This window comes from Gekko japonicus, unplaced genomic scaffold (genome assembly GCF_001447785.1).
Source record: "Gekko japonicus isolate JY-2015 unplaced genomic scaffold, Gekko_japonicus_V1.1 scaffold2498, whole genome shotgun sequence".
NCBI lineage: Eukaryota > Metazoa > Chordata > Lepidosauria > Squamata > Gekkonidae > Gekko > Gekko japonicus.
The window spans coordinates 179,003-195,806 of NW_015160911.1; the positions used below are offsets into that span (position 1 = coordinate 179,003).

Here is a 16,804-nt window from a genome sequence, read left to right on the forward strand (position 1 = left end):
TTTATCTGCTTTGTCCGTGTGCTTCCCCAGGCTAATCAGCCCTTCACCCAGACCCTAACAAACTACATCTTGCCAGCCAAACTCCATTTCAAGTAGATCTTCTTCATACCATTTCTGTCATCCTATTTATTTGTTTTTTAAATGGCTACCAATTGAAAACAAGGAGCCAAAAAAGGTTTTTTCTTGCTCTGTATGAGATGCAAAATAACATCAATTGTCTTCTGTTACTTCAGTGTCACATTTAAATCTTGCCCAAGTGTAACCACATGGAAGGAATGTATGATTGGTAGGTATGTACCATTTTAGGGGGTTTCTCCTAGATTTGATCTTTCACACTTGAATAGCTCACTAAATAATATGAATTATTGTCATATTATTGGCTGCCTGGTAGTGAGTCAGATGCTGGCTTTGAATTGCTGATTTGACTTGATCTTTAGAGTGTGTCATAATTCCAAGAACTGTTGAAATGTACAGATCACTATATTAGCACTTATGGTCCGCTGTCAGAGGAGCAAGCAGAGATGTTCTCAGAATGAAATAACTAGTGCAGCTGTTAGTAGTGGGAATTGCATCGTTTCTTCTCTTTTGGTTAAAATGGAAATAAAGGAAGATACAGATGAGTGCTCAATCAGCAGTAGGAAAATTCAAAAATAGGTAGGTATGAAGCTTATAATTTGTTGTAAAAATTTTCTATGAAAATCCTTTGAAATGTATTTACATGACTGGAGCAAGGCTTAGAGTTGAGGGGTAAGTATTTTTACCGGAAAAATGTTGATCAATTAAGGAAGATGCTTAAGGATAAAATCTATGTCCTACAGTTCAAAGATTGTGTGTGTGTGTGTGTGTGTGCAAATGATCTCTTTTTTTGGTAATACACTGGTAGTTCAAGTGCCCATGATTTAGCTATCAACAATGAGATGGTGACATGCAGCCAGTCAACTACTCCTTAATATTCCTTCAAAATAGAATTGTATCTTTTGTCCACACGCAGTGTAGTTATTCTGGAACAAAGGCAGAATATCTCTACATGGAATATCTCTACATGAGATGATGAGGTTTTAAAATTTTTAAATTGAAGGACAGAGTTTTTTGATTTCTAGGATCTTGTTAATTGAAGGACAATTTTGTTAAAATCATACGATAGAGTCTCTTCAAAAGTTAGACATAAGTGGATAGAATTTACTATTCAGTAGCATGGTAACTTCAGAGTCACTTGATACAATGTTCAAATGATAGACGGAGAGTGATTTCAGCAAAGCGTACTTTATTCGATCAGGAACAAGACGACTTTGGCTGGCTCGCAGGCCAGCTTATATTCCCCGAGAAACCGCCACCCAAAACACACACCCCCACTTCCCAATAGGTTATTTACAGTGGCTGAGAGTCCCATAGGCTCTTGGCCGGGAACCTAGCCCCCTGATTGGAGCGGGCTAGGATCCGTATAGTCCATTGTTTCTTGGCGCGAAGTTCGACGTTTGTGCCTGACCGTGTGGAGCCCAAGCCGGCCACGCGGTCTGGACTGGATACATTACATAAACACAATATGAAGGTGATAATAAAGAGATTATCATGGATAGTAGATCTAAATTAGAATAGGATATGGTGAAATGTAATGCACTATTTCTTTGTAATTGTGCTCTCTAAAGAGGTAAGGGTTGGTTTTGTTACTGAGCAGACAAATGGTCAAGAGGAGAGGACTTCATCATTCTTGAACTTATGACAAAGTAGCTTTGTAGGACTCTTTCATGTTACAGATCTTGACGGCATTAGAGGAAATTAGGTAAATCCTGTCATAGTTTTCCTCGGAGAAATTAACTGTTGAACTCTGCTTGTTCCTCCTCTTGCATTTGAATCCTTGTAAACACAGAGGGGCCTTGCCTTCTGTCTTTATCACCATGTACATCATATGAGGATTTCCATCTTTATGTAAGGACCATTCCTAGGGGTCCTGAACCATCCACTGATTTCATAAACACCCCCCCCCCCCATGATTATGTCTCTCCTTTCTTTTCAGGCAAAAAGAGTCCAGATCTTGGGGAGTATGATCCCCTCACTCAGGCTGATAGTGATGAGAGTGAAGATGACCTGGTGCTTAACTTGCAGAAGAATGGTGGAATTAAAAATGGGAATAGTTCCCTGGGGGAAGTGCAGGATGTGGACTCTGACATTGAAGTTGGGATGACAAAGCAGCACCTGTCCAAGGGTGTGGCAGAGGAGTATCCGAGTGATGCCACTGGCAGTCTGGAGCAGAAGGCAGGCAGCTCCTTGATGCCATACTTTCGTACAGCAATCTTCTTGCTCACTGTGGTTGTCTCCATGATCCTTGTGCTGGTTTGTGCTTTCCTCATTCCTTGTCCTTCTAGAGATATGCACCTGCATAATACTTGGATTCGCAGCTTGGGTCAGGAGGCAGGTAAGAAACCTCCACAAGGGCAATATGTTCTCTAAGTCATAGAATGTGTATCCTAATAAGAATGTTTTTGTGTGATTGGGTAGTGAATTAAAAAAAACCAACCTAGTTAATTGTTGCCCTCCATCCATTTTGAGGAGGCTAATGCCTGTCAGTTGTAATGCCATCTAAGAAGCTAGGCAGATAAAAGAGGAAATACAGACTTGTTGAAGACTGTAGCTGGATTGTGCCAGTTTTTCACTGGTGCACGGAAAAGAACCACCAAAACTCAATGCAGGGGAATGCAGGATCCATTTGAGCTAAAAGGGCATGTGGAAGGGGGTTGCAGTGAGGAGGGGAATCAGGCAATATTGCCCCTCCTCCCTCTTACAGCAGAAGAAACCCAGAGGGCCCAATTCTTAATGGTTTGAATAAGTTAGTGAAATGGGATCTTCCTTCTTTTTACCAACATAGGCTGCAGTGATTTCCACCCCTGAGCCACAAGTAAGAGTTTCCTCAACCTAGCTTGTCCTGCACTTTTGTTCCCTCTCTTAAGCTGATTCCCCACAAGCAGCTGTGCCACCCTCGTTCTTCCGTTTGCCCCGGTTGCATTGGTCAATTTCACACTATTCATGGATTTTGACCTGCATTTCCCCCCCCCCCACTTTCCCCCACGTCTTCTCTCTTCTCGATCTCAAAAAACAAGGGTCAAGAAGATGCAGGGGGGAGATGTGGGTCAAAATGCAGCCGCGCAGAGAATAGTGTGAAATTGACCAGTGCAACTGGGGTAAACGGAAGAGTGAGGGCAGCACAGCTGCTTGTGGGGAATTGGTCTTAGTCTTCTAAACATTCCGCCGCCCCCCATTTTAATTGTAAAATATCATTTTAAATTATTTTGTTTTTACAGTATTTAATGCACCTGTTATAAAGTGATTTATCAGTTTAATAAAAGCCATCTGAAGCCAATACCAGTTCTACTCTAGTGAAATATTCAATGAACTGATTTCATAAGTCCAATGATACATGCATTTGTGCTCTAGTCTCAGATTCTTCAAGCACAACATTCAGGATCTGGATTTTAAATATTTATTTATTTAATTTATTTAACTTCATTTATACCCTGCCTTTCTCCCCAGTGGGGACCCAAAGCAGCTTACTTTGTTCTTCTCCCTTTTATCCGGACAACAGTCCTTTGAAGTAGGTTAGGCAGAGAGTGTGTGACTGGCCAAGATCACCCAGCAAGGTTCCTTGTCAGAGTGGGGATTCAGACCTGAGTTTCTCAGATTGTAGTCTGACACTCTAAATGCTCTACCACAGTGGCGCTCTATGACGCAAATGTATGTAAAGTCACATGGTGAGTTTTTGTCAAGATTTTGAATAAAATAGAATGTACTCGTCTAGACAGCAAATACAGAACCCAGAAGGGCAGTTAAAGAACTCTGATATTTGGTGGATTTAGAGGTCATTTTCAAATGCACATTAAGCTGCAATTAAATCTCATCAAGAAGATCTGAAACTACAAAGAACAGTATTTGCTGAAATTATGTTTGTTACTACCACTTACTCCCTTTAAAGGGGAAAGGTGTGATGCTAATTGAGATTGTGTTTGTAACTTTTTGGTTTCTGATTTTAAAAGAGAAATGTGTAACTCTCAATAAGCTTGTGTCTGTGACTGTCTGCCTCAAACAGGAAAATGTGTAATATTTGTTGAGAGTATGTTTGCAGTTGTCAACTGTCAGGAAGAAAAAGTATAATGCACTTTGAAATTATGTTTGTGGTTAGAAGTTGATGTTTTAGAAGGAAAGTACAAGATTAATTGAGAGTGTATGATGCTTAACAGGTAGTATCCATAAAAGGAAGAGGGTAATAGTGTTGCCAGATATCCTGCTGTGGCGGGAGACATCCTGCCACCAACCCTCTCTTGTTGCCAGTTTGGAGTAGGGTTCCCAAGCATTTACCACGATCCAGCGGGGGAAACATGCTCCCCGGCCAGACCATTCCTCCCTGTAACACAGCATGCCGTTGCCAGGAAGTGATGCTGGGCGACGCTCTGGCAATGGGGCTGAAAACTCAATGGTACCATCGAGTTTCGAGCTCCATTGCCAGAGCGTCACCCAGCGTCACTTCCTGGCGACAGCATGGCGGTGCATCTGTTGTCCCCGCAGGAATGATCCTGCGAAGATGTCTGTGTCCCCCGCCGAATCACAGTAAGTACTTGGGAAGCCTGGTTTGGAGTGGCATCCGGGGGGGGGGGGAGGAGTTACCATAGAGGTTTCCAGCAATTCCTAGAGAGGCTTGACATAACACCCTTGTTTTTCCTGGAAGTGGCATAATGCCCTCACTGCTGGCACCTCCATGACCCCACTCACACACAGCCTAGCAACTCTAGCTGAGATGGTGCCTGCAAATTGTTACAGAGTATATTAGGATCAGTAGATGATTTTAAGATTATTATCTTCTAGAGGGGGAAAGTGTAATATCCAGTCAGATTGCATAATCATAAAAAGGATGAAAGTATTGAGACAAATGTGTGAGTCAGTCCTTTGATGCCAAGAGAAGTAATTGGACTTGAGTAGTGTACATCTGGAGGCTGAGAAATCAATCTCTATTAGTAAATGCAGACCTATTGTATTGGGGATAATTTGCAAAACAGCAGCAACAAATCTTTGGATAGATATCAGATAAATACAGGTTCCAAGAAGGAGAAAGGAAAAGGGAAAAAACCTTTCATACGTTTGATCAATTTAGATATAGTATTATAAATCTATATGTTGATAAAAAATCTGCATTGTGGACTATTCATAGTGCAGTTCTATGCATAGGACTCTACTGATTTTGTTGGGCGTCAACTAGAGTAACTTTGCTTTGGATTGCACTGTTGGAGAACCATTTTATTAATTACTTGAGATTGGAAAAGGACTGGGTGGTGGGAACTGAAACTTCATAGGATAAATGTGACAGTGGCAAAAAAACACAGGAAAACCAAGATATATTTCTGTAGAGTTCATAAATTGTAAAACAAAGGAGGCTATTTTAAGGCTCAGTTTCAGTGGGAGGGAAATTATATTAGGGGGACAAGAGATCCTGATTTTGGCCAGTGTTTACCCTCTGATACCCCTGAAGAGAAGGTATCTTAAATCTTTAATAAATAGCCGAAGACAAAGGTCCCCAAAATTTTGAGCCTGTGGGCATCTTTGGAGTACTGACACAGGATGGTGGGCACAACCACAAAACGTCCGCTGCCGGAGGCAGAGCCACATACAAGGGAAGCCCAAATGCAGGGGAGAAGAGGGGTAATTAAAAAAAAACACACTGGGTGAAGAGATATTAGGACAAACACTGTGGTGGCAGCAGCTGCCACTGAAGCAATGTCATTTTAATCTGCATAGCCAGAAGATATGCTAGGTGAAAGCCCCACCTGGCCCCATGCACTTTCTAAAAGCACTTGGTGGTGGGTGCTAAGAAAGGTGTCAGGGGGCAGTGTGATGCCCATTAGCACCATGTTTGGGATCACTGGTCTAAGGCAAGCAGATATTAGATGTGTGGGAAATTCCCTTTAAACGTAAAATCTTCTTAGAATCCAGCAATGTGATAACAGTATTACTTCAGAAAACATTTATAAAGAGGGATGATGAGAGGTACCGTATTTAAAGACCTAAATCTGGTGGTGCTAATGCGTCATGTGCTGAAGGGAAGAACTGAGGAGTAGAAGTCTTTATTAAACAAAGCCTAGAGTTTGTCCTTGACAAACACGAAGTTAAATGGGCCTTAGAAAGCATTACTAACAACAAAGCTATGGAGGTGATGGTATCCCAGCTGAGCTATTCAAAGTCTTAGAAGATGATGCTGTTAAAGTGCTGCACTCAATTTGCCAGCAAATTTGGAAAACGCAACAGTGGCCACAGGATTGGAAAAGGTCAGTATACATTCCAATCCCAAAGAAGGGCAATGCCAAGGAATGTTCAAACTATCGCACAATTGCACTCATATCACACACTAGCAAGGTCATGCTCAAGATCCTACAAGCTAGGCTTCAACAGTACGTGGATAGAGAACTACCAGAAGTACAAGCTGGGTTTCGAAGAGGTAGAGGAACGAGAGATCATATTGCCAACATTCGCTGGATTATGGAAAAAGCAAGAGAGTACCAGAAAAATATCTACTTCTGCTTCATTGACTATGCTAAAGCCTTTGACTGTGTGGATCACAACAAACTATGGCAGGTCCTTAAAGAGATGGGAGTACCAGACCACCTCACATGTCTCTTGAGAAACCTGTATAAGGGCCAAGAAGCGACAGTTAGAACCGGATACGGAACAACTGATTGGTTCAGCATAGGAAAAGGAGTACGACAAGGATGTATACTGTCACCTTGCTTATTTAATATATATGCAGAGTACATCATGCGAAATGCTGGCCTGGATGAATCACAAGCGGGAATTAAGATTGCTGGGGAAAAGATCAACAACCTCAGATATGCAGACGATACCACTCTAATGGCAGAAAGTGAAGAGGACCTAAAGAGCCTCTTGCTCAGGGTAAAAGAGGAGAGCGCAAAAGTGGGCTTGAAGCTCAACATCAAAAAAACTAAGATCATGGCATCCGGCCCCATCACTCCTTGGCAAATAGAAGGGGAAGTCGTGGAAGTAGTGACAGACTTCACGTTCCTGGGATCCCAGATCACCGCAGACTGTGACTGCAGCCATGAAATTAAAAGACGCCTGCTCCTTGGGAGGAAAGCGATGGCGAACCTAAACAGCATGATAAAAAGTAGAGACATCACCCTGCCAACAAAAGTCCGCATGGTCAAAGCAATGGTATTCCCAGTAGTCATGTATGGCTGCGAGAGTTGGACTATAAGGAAGGCCGAGCGCCGAAGAATAGATTCTTTTGAACTATGGTGCTGGAGAAGACTCTTGAGAGTCCCTTGGACTGCAAGAAGATCAAATCAGTCAATCCTAAAAGAAATCAACCCTGACTGTTCCCTGGAAGGCCAGATAATGAAACTGAAGCTCAAATACTTTGGCCACCAAATGAGAAGGGAGCACTCACTGGAGAAGACCCTGATGCTGGGAAAGATTGAAGGTCAAAGAAGACGGGGACGGCAAAGGATGAGATGGTTAGACAGTGTCATAGATGCAACGAACATGAAATTGAGCCAACTTCAGAGGACAGCGGAAGACAGAAGGGCCTGGCGGGAGCTGGTCCATGGGGTCACGAAGAGTCGGACTCGACTGTGCGATTGAACAACGACAACAACAACAAAAGAGTTTGATTGCAGATGATTGAGCAGATCTTGAAGGAAAGTATATTCTGATTGAAAAATATGCATGTTTATGCTCTGAACCAAAATCAAAAGGAATTATTTACTATGTTAATTAAGTCAATTGACAGGTTTTTGAAAGGTTAAGTTTGGGTTGGAGTTGATTTTAGTTGGCCCAAAGGCAGACAGAGATCTAGCACTGACATATATATTGTATCACTCTGGTGCTCCCTCTGGTGAAGTTACTTCACTGCCCCCATGCCCACACCCAGAAGTAGTTGCCTCACTCCCTCTTGTCCAGGTGTACCCCAGCTCTCAGCAGGCTACCCTTTTGAGGTTTTTCTCAGGTATGCATGGTCCTCCTGCATGTGTCTCCACTGTAACCACACCCTCTGCTCCACCCTAAGGCTAGCTATTCCCATCCTAGGATCCTAATGCATTGCCAGACCCTTGCTACTGGGGTTCCCTCCCCACCCCCACCCCATCTGATCTGAACCTCTGCCAGGAGGACCTCCAGCTGCTCCTGCTGTCTAGTCCCCTGAAGTTTCTAGCCAGGTTGTAAGCTTGTCCTGCCACATCTTTCCTGGGAGGAGTCACTTGAAACATCATAGAAGTGCAGCTGAATGAGCATAGTTGTGGGAAGTAGTGAAACCACAGCTGCTTCCACAAAGTGTTAATAATGTCTGTATTGCTGGTCATTCCAATCCTGCTTTGGATGGGCAGGGTGCAACTCCTGAAGAACAATCCTACTGAAGTCTATTCAATGCAACTTATTCCCAGGATAGTGGTGTTAACACAGCAAGCTTAAGCAGGTCTACTCAGAAGTAAGTCCCATTTTATTCCATGGGGCTTGCTTCCAGGAAAGGGTTCTTTAGGATTGCAGCCTTAGTGTTGCACTGTTAAAAAAGTAACTTGTTTTGCTTTATTCTGCAGGTGGAGTACTTTTTCAGCCAGAACTTTTTGACGTAAATGGTGATGGTCTGCCTGACATTCTGCTCTCCTTCACAGCTTTGAAAAATGCCAGTGTGTTGGGTAAGCAAAGTCTCATCTTGTAGAATCATGAGTTGCTTTGGTCAGGCAAACATTACACGCTGTGGCTAATAGAAGGGGAGCAAGGAGGAAATCACTGTGGAATTAGGTTTCTCTGTATATTTCACTGTGATGTTATTATTCCCTTCTTTCATGGACTCTGGTTAGTCATGGGTGAATATTTAACTGCTTGGGAGAGTACTGGATGTGATTTGTACAATTTTTGATCTTAGGCTTCTTCCCAAAGGGCTCTCAGTTTTGAAAAAAATAAAACCAGTGCATGCTTGTTTATAGCACACATCTGTGTGTGCATGGGCCAAGCACTATTTATGTTACAGGTATATCTTGTTTTCTAAGGAAAGTGTTCTGTGTTGTATTTGGCAAATATAACATGTATCCCAGGTAGTGCATGCATAGTCTTTGTAATAGCTTCGGCAATTGTGCCAGTCTGACTAGTACTTTGTCAGAGAAGACTGTGATATTGTGTTCTGTCATATTCTCTTACTTTACTCGTATACTTATTTTGAGAAAAATGTTGGGGGAGAGCAGCTATTAATAGCAGCAACCCCATTGCTATCACTAAAGGCAACAACCCCCAGAGGTGGACTGGACATTTAACTTACAGATGGCTGCTGGTGACCCGGGGGAAGCAGAGTAAGCCCTAGCAACTCTGCACAAGCCTCAGGGGGTGCTTGGCTCAGACAGCCACATCAGCAATGGCTGTTGGCATCAGCTCTACAGTTGACTTGTCTGCACTGCTTCCAGTTTGGGGGATGGTGCAGTGAGTGAGCTAATGCTGACCCTCGGCCCCCTGAGATGAGTGGCCTTGCAGGGTTGGCTTGTAGCACCACAGGGGCCACTTAGGTTGTCTTGCTCCAGGCCTGTTTTCACTTCCCAGTCCCCTCCTGAGTAAGAACACAGACACACTATACCATAATTCAGAGACAGTTTTCATGCAGGCTGAAGAGTACAGACACGACTGCAGAATGGGCAGGGGATACTTTGAAAATAAAGTAACACCACATCCAAAGAAAAAGAACTGAAACTGGTGCCTTTCTTAAATAGTTATCATAGACTGCAGTCACACACACTAAATGATCCACTTTCAATCCACTTTGCAACTGGATTTTGCCAGTTCACACAGTAAAATCCTGTTGGAAAGTGCACTGAAAGTGGATTGAAAGTGGATTATTTAGTGTGTGACCGCAGCCTAAAAGTGAAATTGAACAAGCAGGTTCAAATTGTGCTAGTGGAGAGTATTGTGAAGTTGCAGCCAATTTACAGCAATCCTTTAGGGTTTTCAGGGTGAGAGATGTTCAGAGGTGGCTTGCCATTGCCTGCCTCTGGGTAGTGACCCTAGACCTTCTTGGTGGTCTATCCAAGTAGTAACCAGGGCTGGACCCTGCTTAGCTTCTGAGATCTGACTAGATCAGACTAGGCTGGGCCCTCTAGGGCACTGCATTCAGACTGTAGACACGAGCTATTAAGAAATGCAGCCTCTTGGGGTAAATAAAGCAGGCTGTATGCAGGGCGAACAATGTGCAAAGGAAGGCAGCGGCGATATTATTGCCTTTAGAAGATGATGTACCTTGTTAAATAGCCCCAATCTCTGTCAGAGATGGTTAAACTCTATTTTATATATGTAATTATTCAATGTAATAAATATTTAAACGTTCATAAACTGCACTCCTCATCTAAGGAAAATTCAAATAAGAAGCAGAAGGGAGAGAGCTGGAACAAATCTCATTTCTGTTGATGTGGGAAAGAGATTTTCAGCATGGCCTGTTCCCTTGGGCCTTGGCTGGCAGCCTGAGGAGGAATAAGCTTGTTTTCTTAATTACTCTGTAATTGACACAGGAGTTTCCAGCTGTCAAGAAAACTTCACTAAAGCCTTGCAATGGGGTTGCAGGCTGAAAAATTTGAAAGAGCTCCATGCTATCAGACATGCGCATACCGGAGCCACTCCTGCATAGCTGCTCTCTGCTTTAGTTAAGGGACAGCCAGCAGGCTGATCAATTCTGCAGCACATATCTTTGAAGATACAGTAGCCTTGAAGACAGCAGCAGAGCTGAACAGCAGGTTCCATTCACATCACAAAAGCATGTGGCCACCTCTTTTATGTTTCCTCAGGTGTCTCCAAACCATGGGTAACTTTGATGGCCCTGTCTGGCATGAATGGCAGCACCCTGTGGTCCAGTCACGTTCCAGAGGATATTCGGAGTGTGCAGTGTAAGGGCCTGACCCTTGTGTCCTCAGCAGAGCCTGTCTGCCTTGTTACTGGAGTCTCCAAATTCCTCAGCCTTTTGCATGCCTCTTCAGGTAGGTCGAAGTATAGACTGGTGATAAGCTTAGAAATGAACTGGTCAATGGAGGTAGCAGAAACAAAATGTTTGGTTAAAATTTGTTTTAAATTTGTTTTAAAATGTGTTTAGATATGACAGAGAGAACAATCTGTATTTAATGTGGATGATGGTATTTTAGTGCTTTGCTGAGATTTTAAGTGGTTTTAGCTTTTGGGTTTTCATTGCTATTGGAGTACTGTTATATTGTTTATTGTATGTAACATCCTGTGGATTGAAAACTGCCTCAAGAGCCTGTGTTGACTGAGAAGTCTGGAATATGATTTTTTAAAGTAAACAAAGCAATGATAACAGGATGCTACTTTAGAATTTAGTCCAAGCTTCAGATCCTAAACTATAGAAGTAAAGCATCTGAGTTCCATTCCATAAAATAAAGAGCTTGAGAGATCACACTCTCATTGATTGAAACTCAAAGTCCAGATGGCCTTCTTGATGGTGACACCTCCCCTGGGGGATTTTCTTCCAGGTAGTTTGCCTGGTGCCAACTGTTACAATTTTTAGGCATTGCATGAAGCTGTATGGTGAATAGAGTGGTTTGAGAGGAAAGCTGGTTTTTAAACTCTGTTTTTATTTGTATTAGCCTGTTGCTAAGTTGATTTTGGGACTTAATATTTCTGTTTTATTACTGACATGTTGCTGTGTTTATTAGTTTTATTGCTTCCACTCTGCTTCAACTGTGTTTGCCATTTTTTGTTTTATTGGCACTTTATAGGGTTTTATGATAATTTGTAAGTATGTCGTAAACTGCCTCAAGAGCCTTGTGCTATGAGGTAGCTTAAACATATAAATAAATAAATAAATAAATGTGTAGATGGTCTCTCTGGGAAACACTTGTCAATAAAATTCAATTGTGGCATGGTTTCTGTTTTCACTCCAGACTGGTGTGTCCTACCTTGCCTTGCAGAGTGAGAATCTTGGCCAACCTGATCTGAGAGGTGTTGTCTTCAGTTCAAGGACACCTGCTATCTGCTAACTCTGCCAAGGATTATTTCATATATTTCTTTTAAAGGAAATGGACATTTGCAGCAATGCATGAAAAGGTTCCTCAACCACTGTGAGCTGTGGTTTCAAAACGGGGCACTAACATAGCAGTGTAAAAAGTCAAAAACACCAAAGTGTTTTTCAGATGGAGAATTCAAAAAGGATGTAAAAAGCCTTAAGACTGGGGGCAGATAAAAAAGCAAGGGGGCTCATAGTGCTGAGACTGTTCTTTCAGCTCTTTTTTAACAGTAATTTCTGTCTCCTACATACCGGCCAATGAGTCTGAACTTGCTGGTCTGCTCCGTTGCTAATGCCACCCTCTCCTCCTCCTTTTTTTCTCCTCCAGCTGGGAAACATAAGAACATAAGAACATAAGAGACGCCAATGTTGGATCAGGCCAAAGGCCCATCCAGTCCAACACTCTGTGTCACACAGTGGCCAGAAATACCAGTGCCATCAGGAGGTCCAGCAGTGGGGCCAGGACATTAGAAGCCCTCCCACTGTTGACCCCCCCCCCCAAGCACCAAGAAGAAGCATCACTTGCCCCAGAGCCCCTAGCTATACCTTGTGGCTAATAGCCACTGATGGACCTCTGCTCCATATGCTTATCTAATTCCCTTTTGAAGCCGTCCATGCTTGTAGCACCCACCACTTCCTGTGGCAGTGAATTCCAAGTGTTAATCACTCTTTGGGTGAAGAAGTACTTCCTTTTATCCGTTCTAACCCGACCGCTCTGCAGTTTCATGGAGTGCCCACGAGTTCTTGTATTGTGAGAAAGGGAGAAAAGTACCTCTTTCTTTACCTGCTCTTTCCCATGCATAATCTTATAAACCTCGATCATGTCACCCCTCAGTCGTCTTTTCTCCAAGCTAAAGAGCCCTAAGCGCTTTAACCTTTCCTCATAGGGAAAGTGTTCCAACCCTTTTATCATTCGAGTTGCCCTTTTCTGCACTTTTTCCAAAGCTATAATATCCTTTTTAAGGTGTGGTGCCCAGAACTGCACACAGTATTCCAAATGAGGTCTCACCATTGATTTATATAGGGGCATTATTATATTGGCTGATCTGTTTTCAATACCCTTCCTAATAATCCCCAGCATAGCATTGGCCTTCTTTATTGCAGTCACACACTGTCTCGACATTTTCAGTGAGTTATCCACTACAACTCCAAGATCTCTCTCTTGCTCAGTCTCTGCCAGTTCAGACCCCATCAATGTGTATTTATATTTAGGATTTTTGGCTCCAATGTGCATCACCTTGCACTTGGCCACATTGAACCCCATTTGCCATGTTGACGCCCACTCGCCCATCCTTGACAGATCCCCTTGGAGTGCCTCACAATCCTCACTGGTTTTCACCACCCTGAACAACTTTGTATCATCCGCAAATTTAGCCACTTCACTGCTTACTCCCATCTCCAAATCATTAATGAACAAGTTAAAAAGCAGTGGACCAAGTACTGATCCCTGCGGTACCCCACTGCTTACCACCCTCCACTGAGAAAATTGCCCACCTACACTCACTCTCTGTTTTCTATGAACTAGCCAGTTTTTGATCCATAAAAGGACTTGTCCTTCTATCCCATGATTTTTGAGCTTACTTAGGAGCCTTTGATGAGGAACTTTTCAAAAGCTTTCTGGAAGTCAAGGTAAATAATATCTATTGGATCCCCCTTGTCCACATGTTTGTTCACCCCCTCAAAGAACACTAACAGGTTAGTGAGACAAGATCTTCCCTTACAGAAACCGTGCTGAGTCTGCCTCAACCACCTGCAGCTGGCTGTCTGAGATGGGAGGGAGTTATACAGTTTTCCTTTAGCCATCAGGTGTGGGGTGCATTTTACACCAGCCCGATATGGAGGAAGAGTTAGTGGGAATAGCAGACAAGTGAGCAGGGGGAGGGACATGAGTGATAGATCCAGGTTTGAGTCACTGGTATGGTAGAAATGGACAAGAGATGAAAGCTCATTCCCAGTGCTCTGTTATGTTTCTTTTCGGCCTGAGTCTTATAAGTTGAGGTTCTCAACATACACTGACTTTGCTTTTGCATTTAAAAAAAAAATCCTATATCAGGATCTCCTTAACTCTCCAGTACACTCTTGTTAATTTGGCTGTATTCTTCTAACCTTGAAGTCATTGTGTGTCATCCTACAGGGGAACCGATTTGGACACTCAACCGATCCCACCTGCCTAGTGAAACATTGGCTGCCCCAGCTGTAACTGTACCAGATGTTGATGGTGATAGGCTCAGTGATTTAGTGATCCTGGCCCTTGGAAAAGCACAGGTATGATATGTAAAGATGGTGGTAATGGGAGAACCTGATCAGAATTAAGTCACTTGGGTAGAAGGCAAATAGTCTTCTATGCAAGTGCTTTCCTTGCCACGTATGAGCAAGGCTTGTTTCTCTGAAGTTGGAAGGGCAGAAGAGCAGATTTGAAAAACTGATACTTGCCCTTGAACTGGTAGATTAAGGCATTATCTCAAAACTATACCCTGCGTTAACCGAAACCATTAATAAGAATAGGGTAACAGTTATGCATATATGGGAAAGAGACCTTGGGGTTTCTTTAACTGAGAATGATTGGCCTGAGGTCTGGACATCATATGCATTCACCTCAGAGGTACTAAATATTCAAACTTCATCTTTCAAAATTTGGTCAAGGTGTATCTTACCCCTCAAAAGTTGTATCATTTCTGTAGAAAGATTCCAAATGTCTGTTGGAAAAAATGTAACAGGTGGGATCTTTCTGTCATTGTTGGTGGCAATCCCGAGCCATTCAAGGGTTTTGGAGCAACGTGCTTATGGTGGTTCATAAGATCTGTAATGTAAAATTAGAGTAGGTCCCAAATGGCTACTGTTGGATTTACTTTCTTGTAAGGATATTGTAACACCAAAGCTTAAGCTCATTTAAGCTTTATTGGGGACGACATGTTTACATATTGCGACAAACTGGAAGAAGGATAAACCTCCATCTTTAACACTGTGGGAGGTTAAAACTTGGGATCTTATGGTTATGGAGAAGATCTCTTTAATAGTTAACATAAGAACATGAGAAGCCAATGTTGGATCAGGCCAATGGCCCATCCAGTCCAACACTCTGTCACACAGTGGCCAAAAATACCAGGTGTAGTTAACCCTACAGATTCAGATTCTAAGTTATCTCATTTTTTGGACAAGTGGATGCCCCTTATTTCTTATTTGGAAGGAATGGAGTGTCATAAAGGTGGTGAGATTCACTCCAAATATAGGTTCCTTTTTGCATGACTGCTAAATCTTTATCTCCTGTAATAGTGTATTTTATTTTATTTGTTTGTTTCAATAAAAAGATTTTAAAAAAGAAATATATGCTTAACAATTGACAAACGATTGTAATTGTCCAGTTGATTTTCTTCTTTTTCATGGTAGGAGATCCCCCCTAATTTTGCCCTTAACAGTTTTAAATTCTACACCAATGATACTCATTCCATGGCTCACGGAGAGCCTCATATGCAGTTACCATCAACCAGAAGTGCCACGTGACTACTATGTGTGCCTTTTCTGCCACCCCACCAAATGCATACATACAATAATATAAGATAAGCTTCCGTGCGCACTCATGCCTCTTCAGATACAAAGTGTGTGTGCACACGAAAGCTTAATACCTTGAATATAACTTTGTTGGTCTTAAAAGTACCATTGAACTCAAACCTTGTCCTACTGCTTCAGACCAGCACTGCTACCCACCTGAATCTAATAATATAAGATGTAACTCATAATATTAAATATATAACTATTACCTGTCTTTTGTACAAGAACACCATGTAGGGTTGCCTCATCATTGAACCTGGATGCACTTGACTTGCCTTGGTGCCTTCTCTCTCTCTCTCCCTGACATGAGGCTCATGGTTCAGTATACAACAAGGCTACAGGAATTCAGCCAACGGCATTGAGAAACCTCACTTTGCAAAAAGCCTGTATTCCCTTTACTTTCTTCTCTGCCTTCCTGCTATCTCCTCCAGCAGATCAGGTGAGAGAGTGAGATTGCCCAGGAGCCCAGAGGAGGGCAAGCTGGACATGAAGAAAGGGGCGTAAAACCACCACCACCCTGCTGTGGCCAGCTTTCTTTTTTTCCCCCTGGATGGTGCTGGTTTTGTTCTCCTCTGCAGCAAGATTGTTCTCCTCCAGGCAGCTGCCCTGGGTGCTTGGATGAGCGTGAACAATGGGCCATGTACCACATTGGGCAACAGTGCTCAGAAGAGCCAAGGTGGCATGTCAAAGAGCCACTAGGTATCATTGCCCTAGATGTTATTTGCAAGGAGTACTATGTGAGCCACTAGCTAGAGATCTGAGCAAATATACCGTAGAATGCTGGGTGACTTGGCTTTGTAGGTAGGGAAGGTTTTTTTATTGCATCTTAGGGCAAAGAGGCTTTTATGTGTACAAAGCCATACTCATGATTCCATGTATCTTCCCTCTCCTTTGTAGACAGACCTATATTTTATCCTAGTATCAGGTAAATCTGGAATCCCTGTGGGAGGTTCTGTGAAGTACAGCGTCAGTGGAAATGGAAATCTGATTGGGCCTCAGGTTCACATCACCAGCCATGGAGCAATCTACATCTTGTTTGGCTTTGGTAAGATTCCCTCTCCTTTCTAACTGATCTTATTTCTAAGCCATGCAGAAACTAGAAAAAGGGTGAGCTTAACCCAGGATCCAGTAGTATAAAAATACATAAATTAACAGTGTCAGCTGGCAAAGGCTGTGAAATTCCAGCAGCTGTGTTTGGGAATTGATTCATTCCTG

The 16,804-nt window shown here is 42.7% G+C and overlaps 1 protein-coding gene across 1 annotated transcript in view; it reads left to right on the forward strand.

The window, feature by feature from the left end:
• The window catches only part of FAM234B (family with sequence similarity 234 member B), a 40,510-nt gene that overhangs the window by 7,437 nt on the left and 16,269 nt on the right, over positions 1-16,804 (forward strand). The window contains exons 2-6 of the mRNA XM_015424272.1: positions 2,015-2,413; positions 8,586-8,684; positions 10,812-11,000; positions 14,175-14,305; positions 16,487-16,634. Of these exons, the coding sequence (XP_015279758.1) occupies positions 2,015-2,413; positions 8,586-8,684; positions 10,812-11,000; positions 14,175-14,305; positions 16,487-16,634 (966 nt within the window). The remainder of the gene's footprint in view (positions 1-2,014; positions 2,414-8,585; positions 8,685-10,811; positions 11,001-14,174; positions 14,306-16,486; positions 16,635-16,804) is intronic.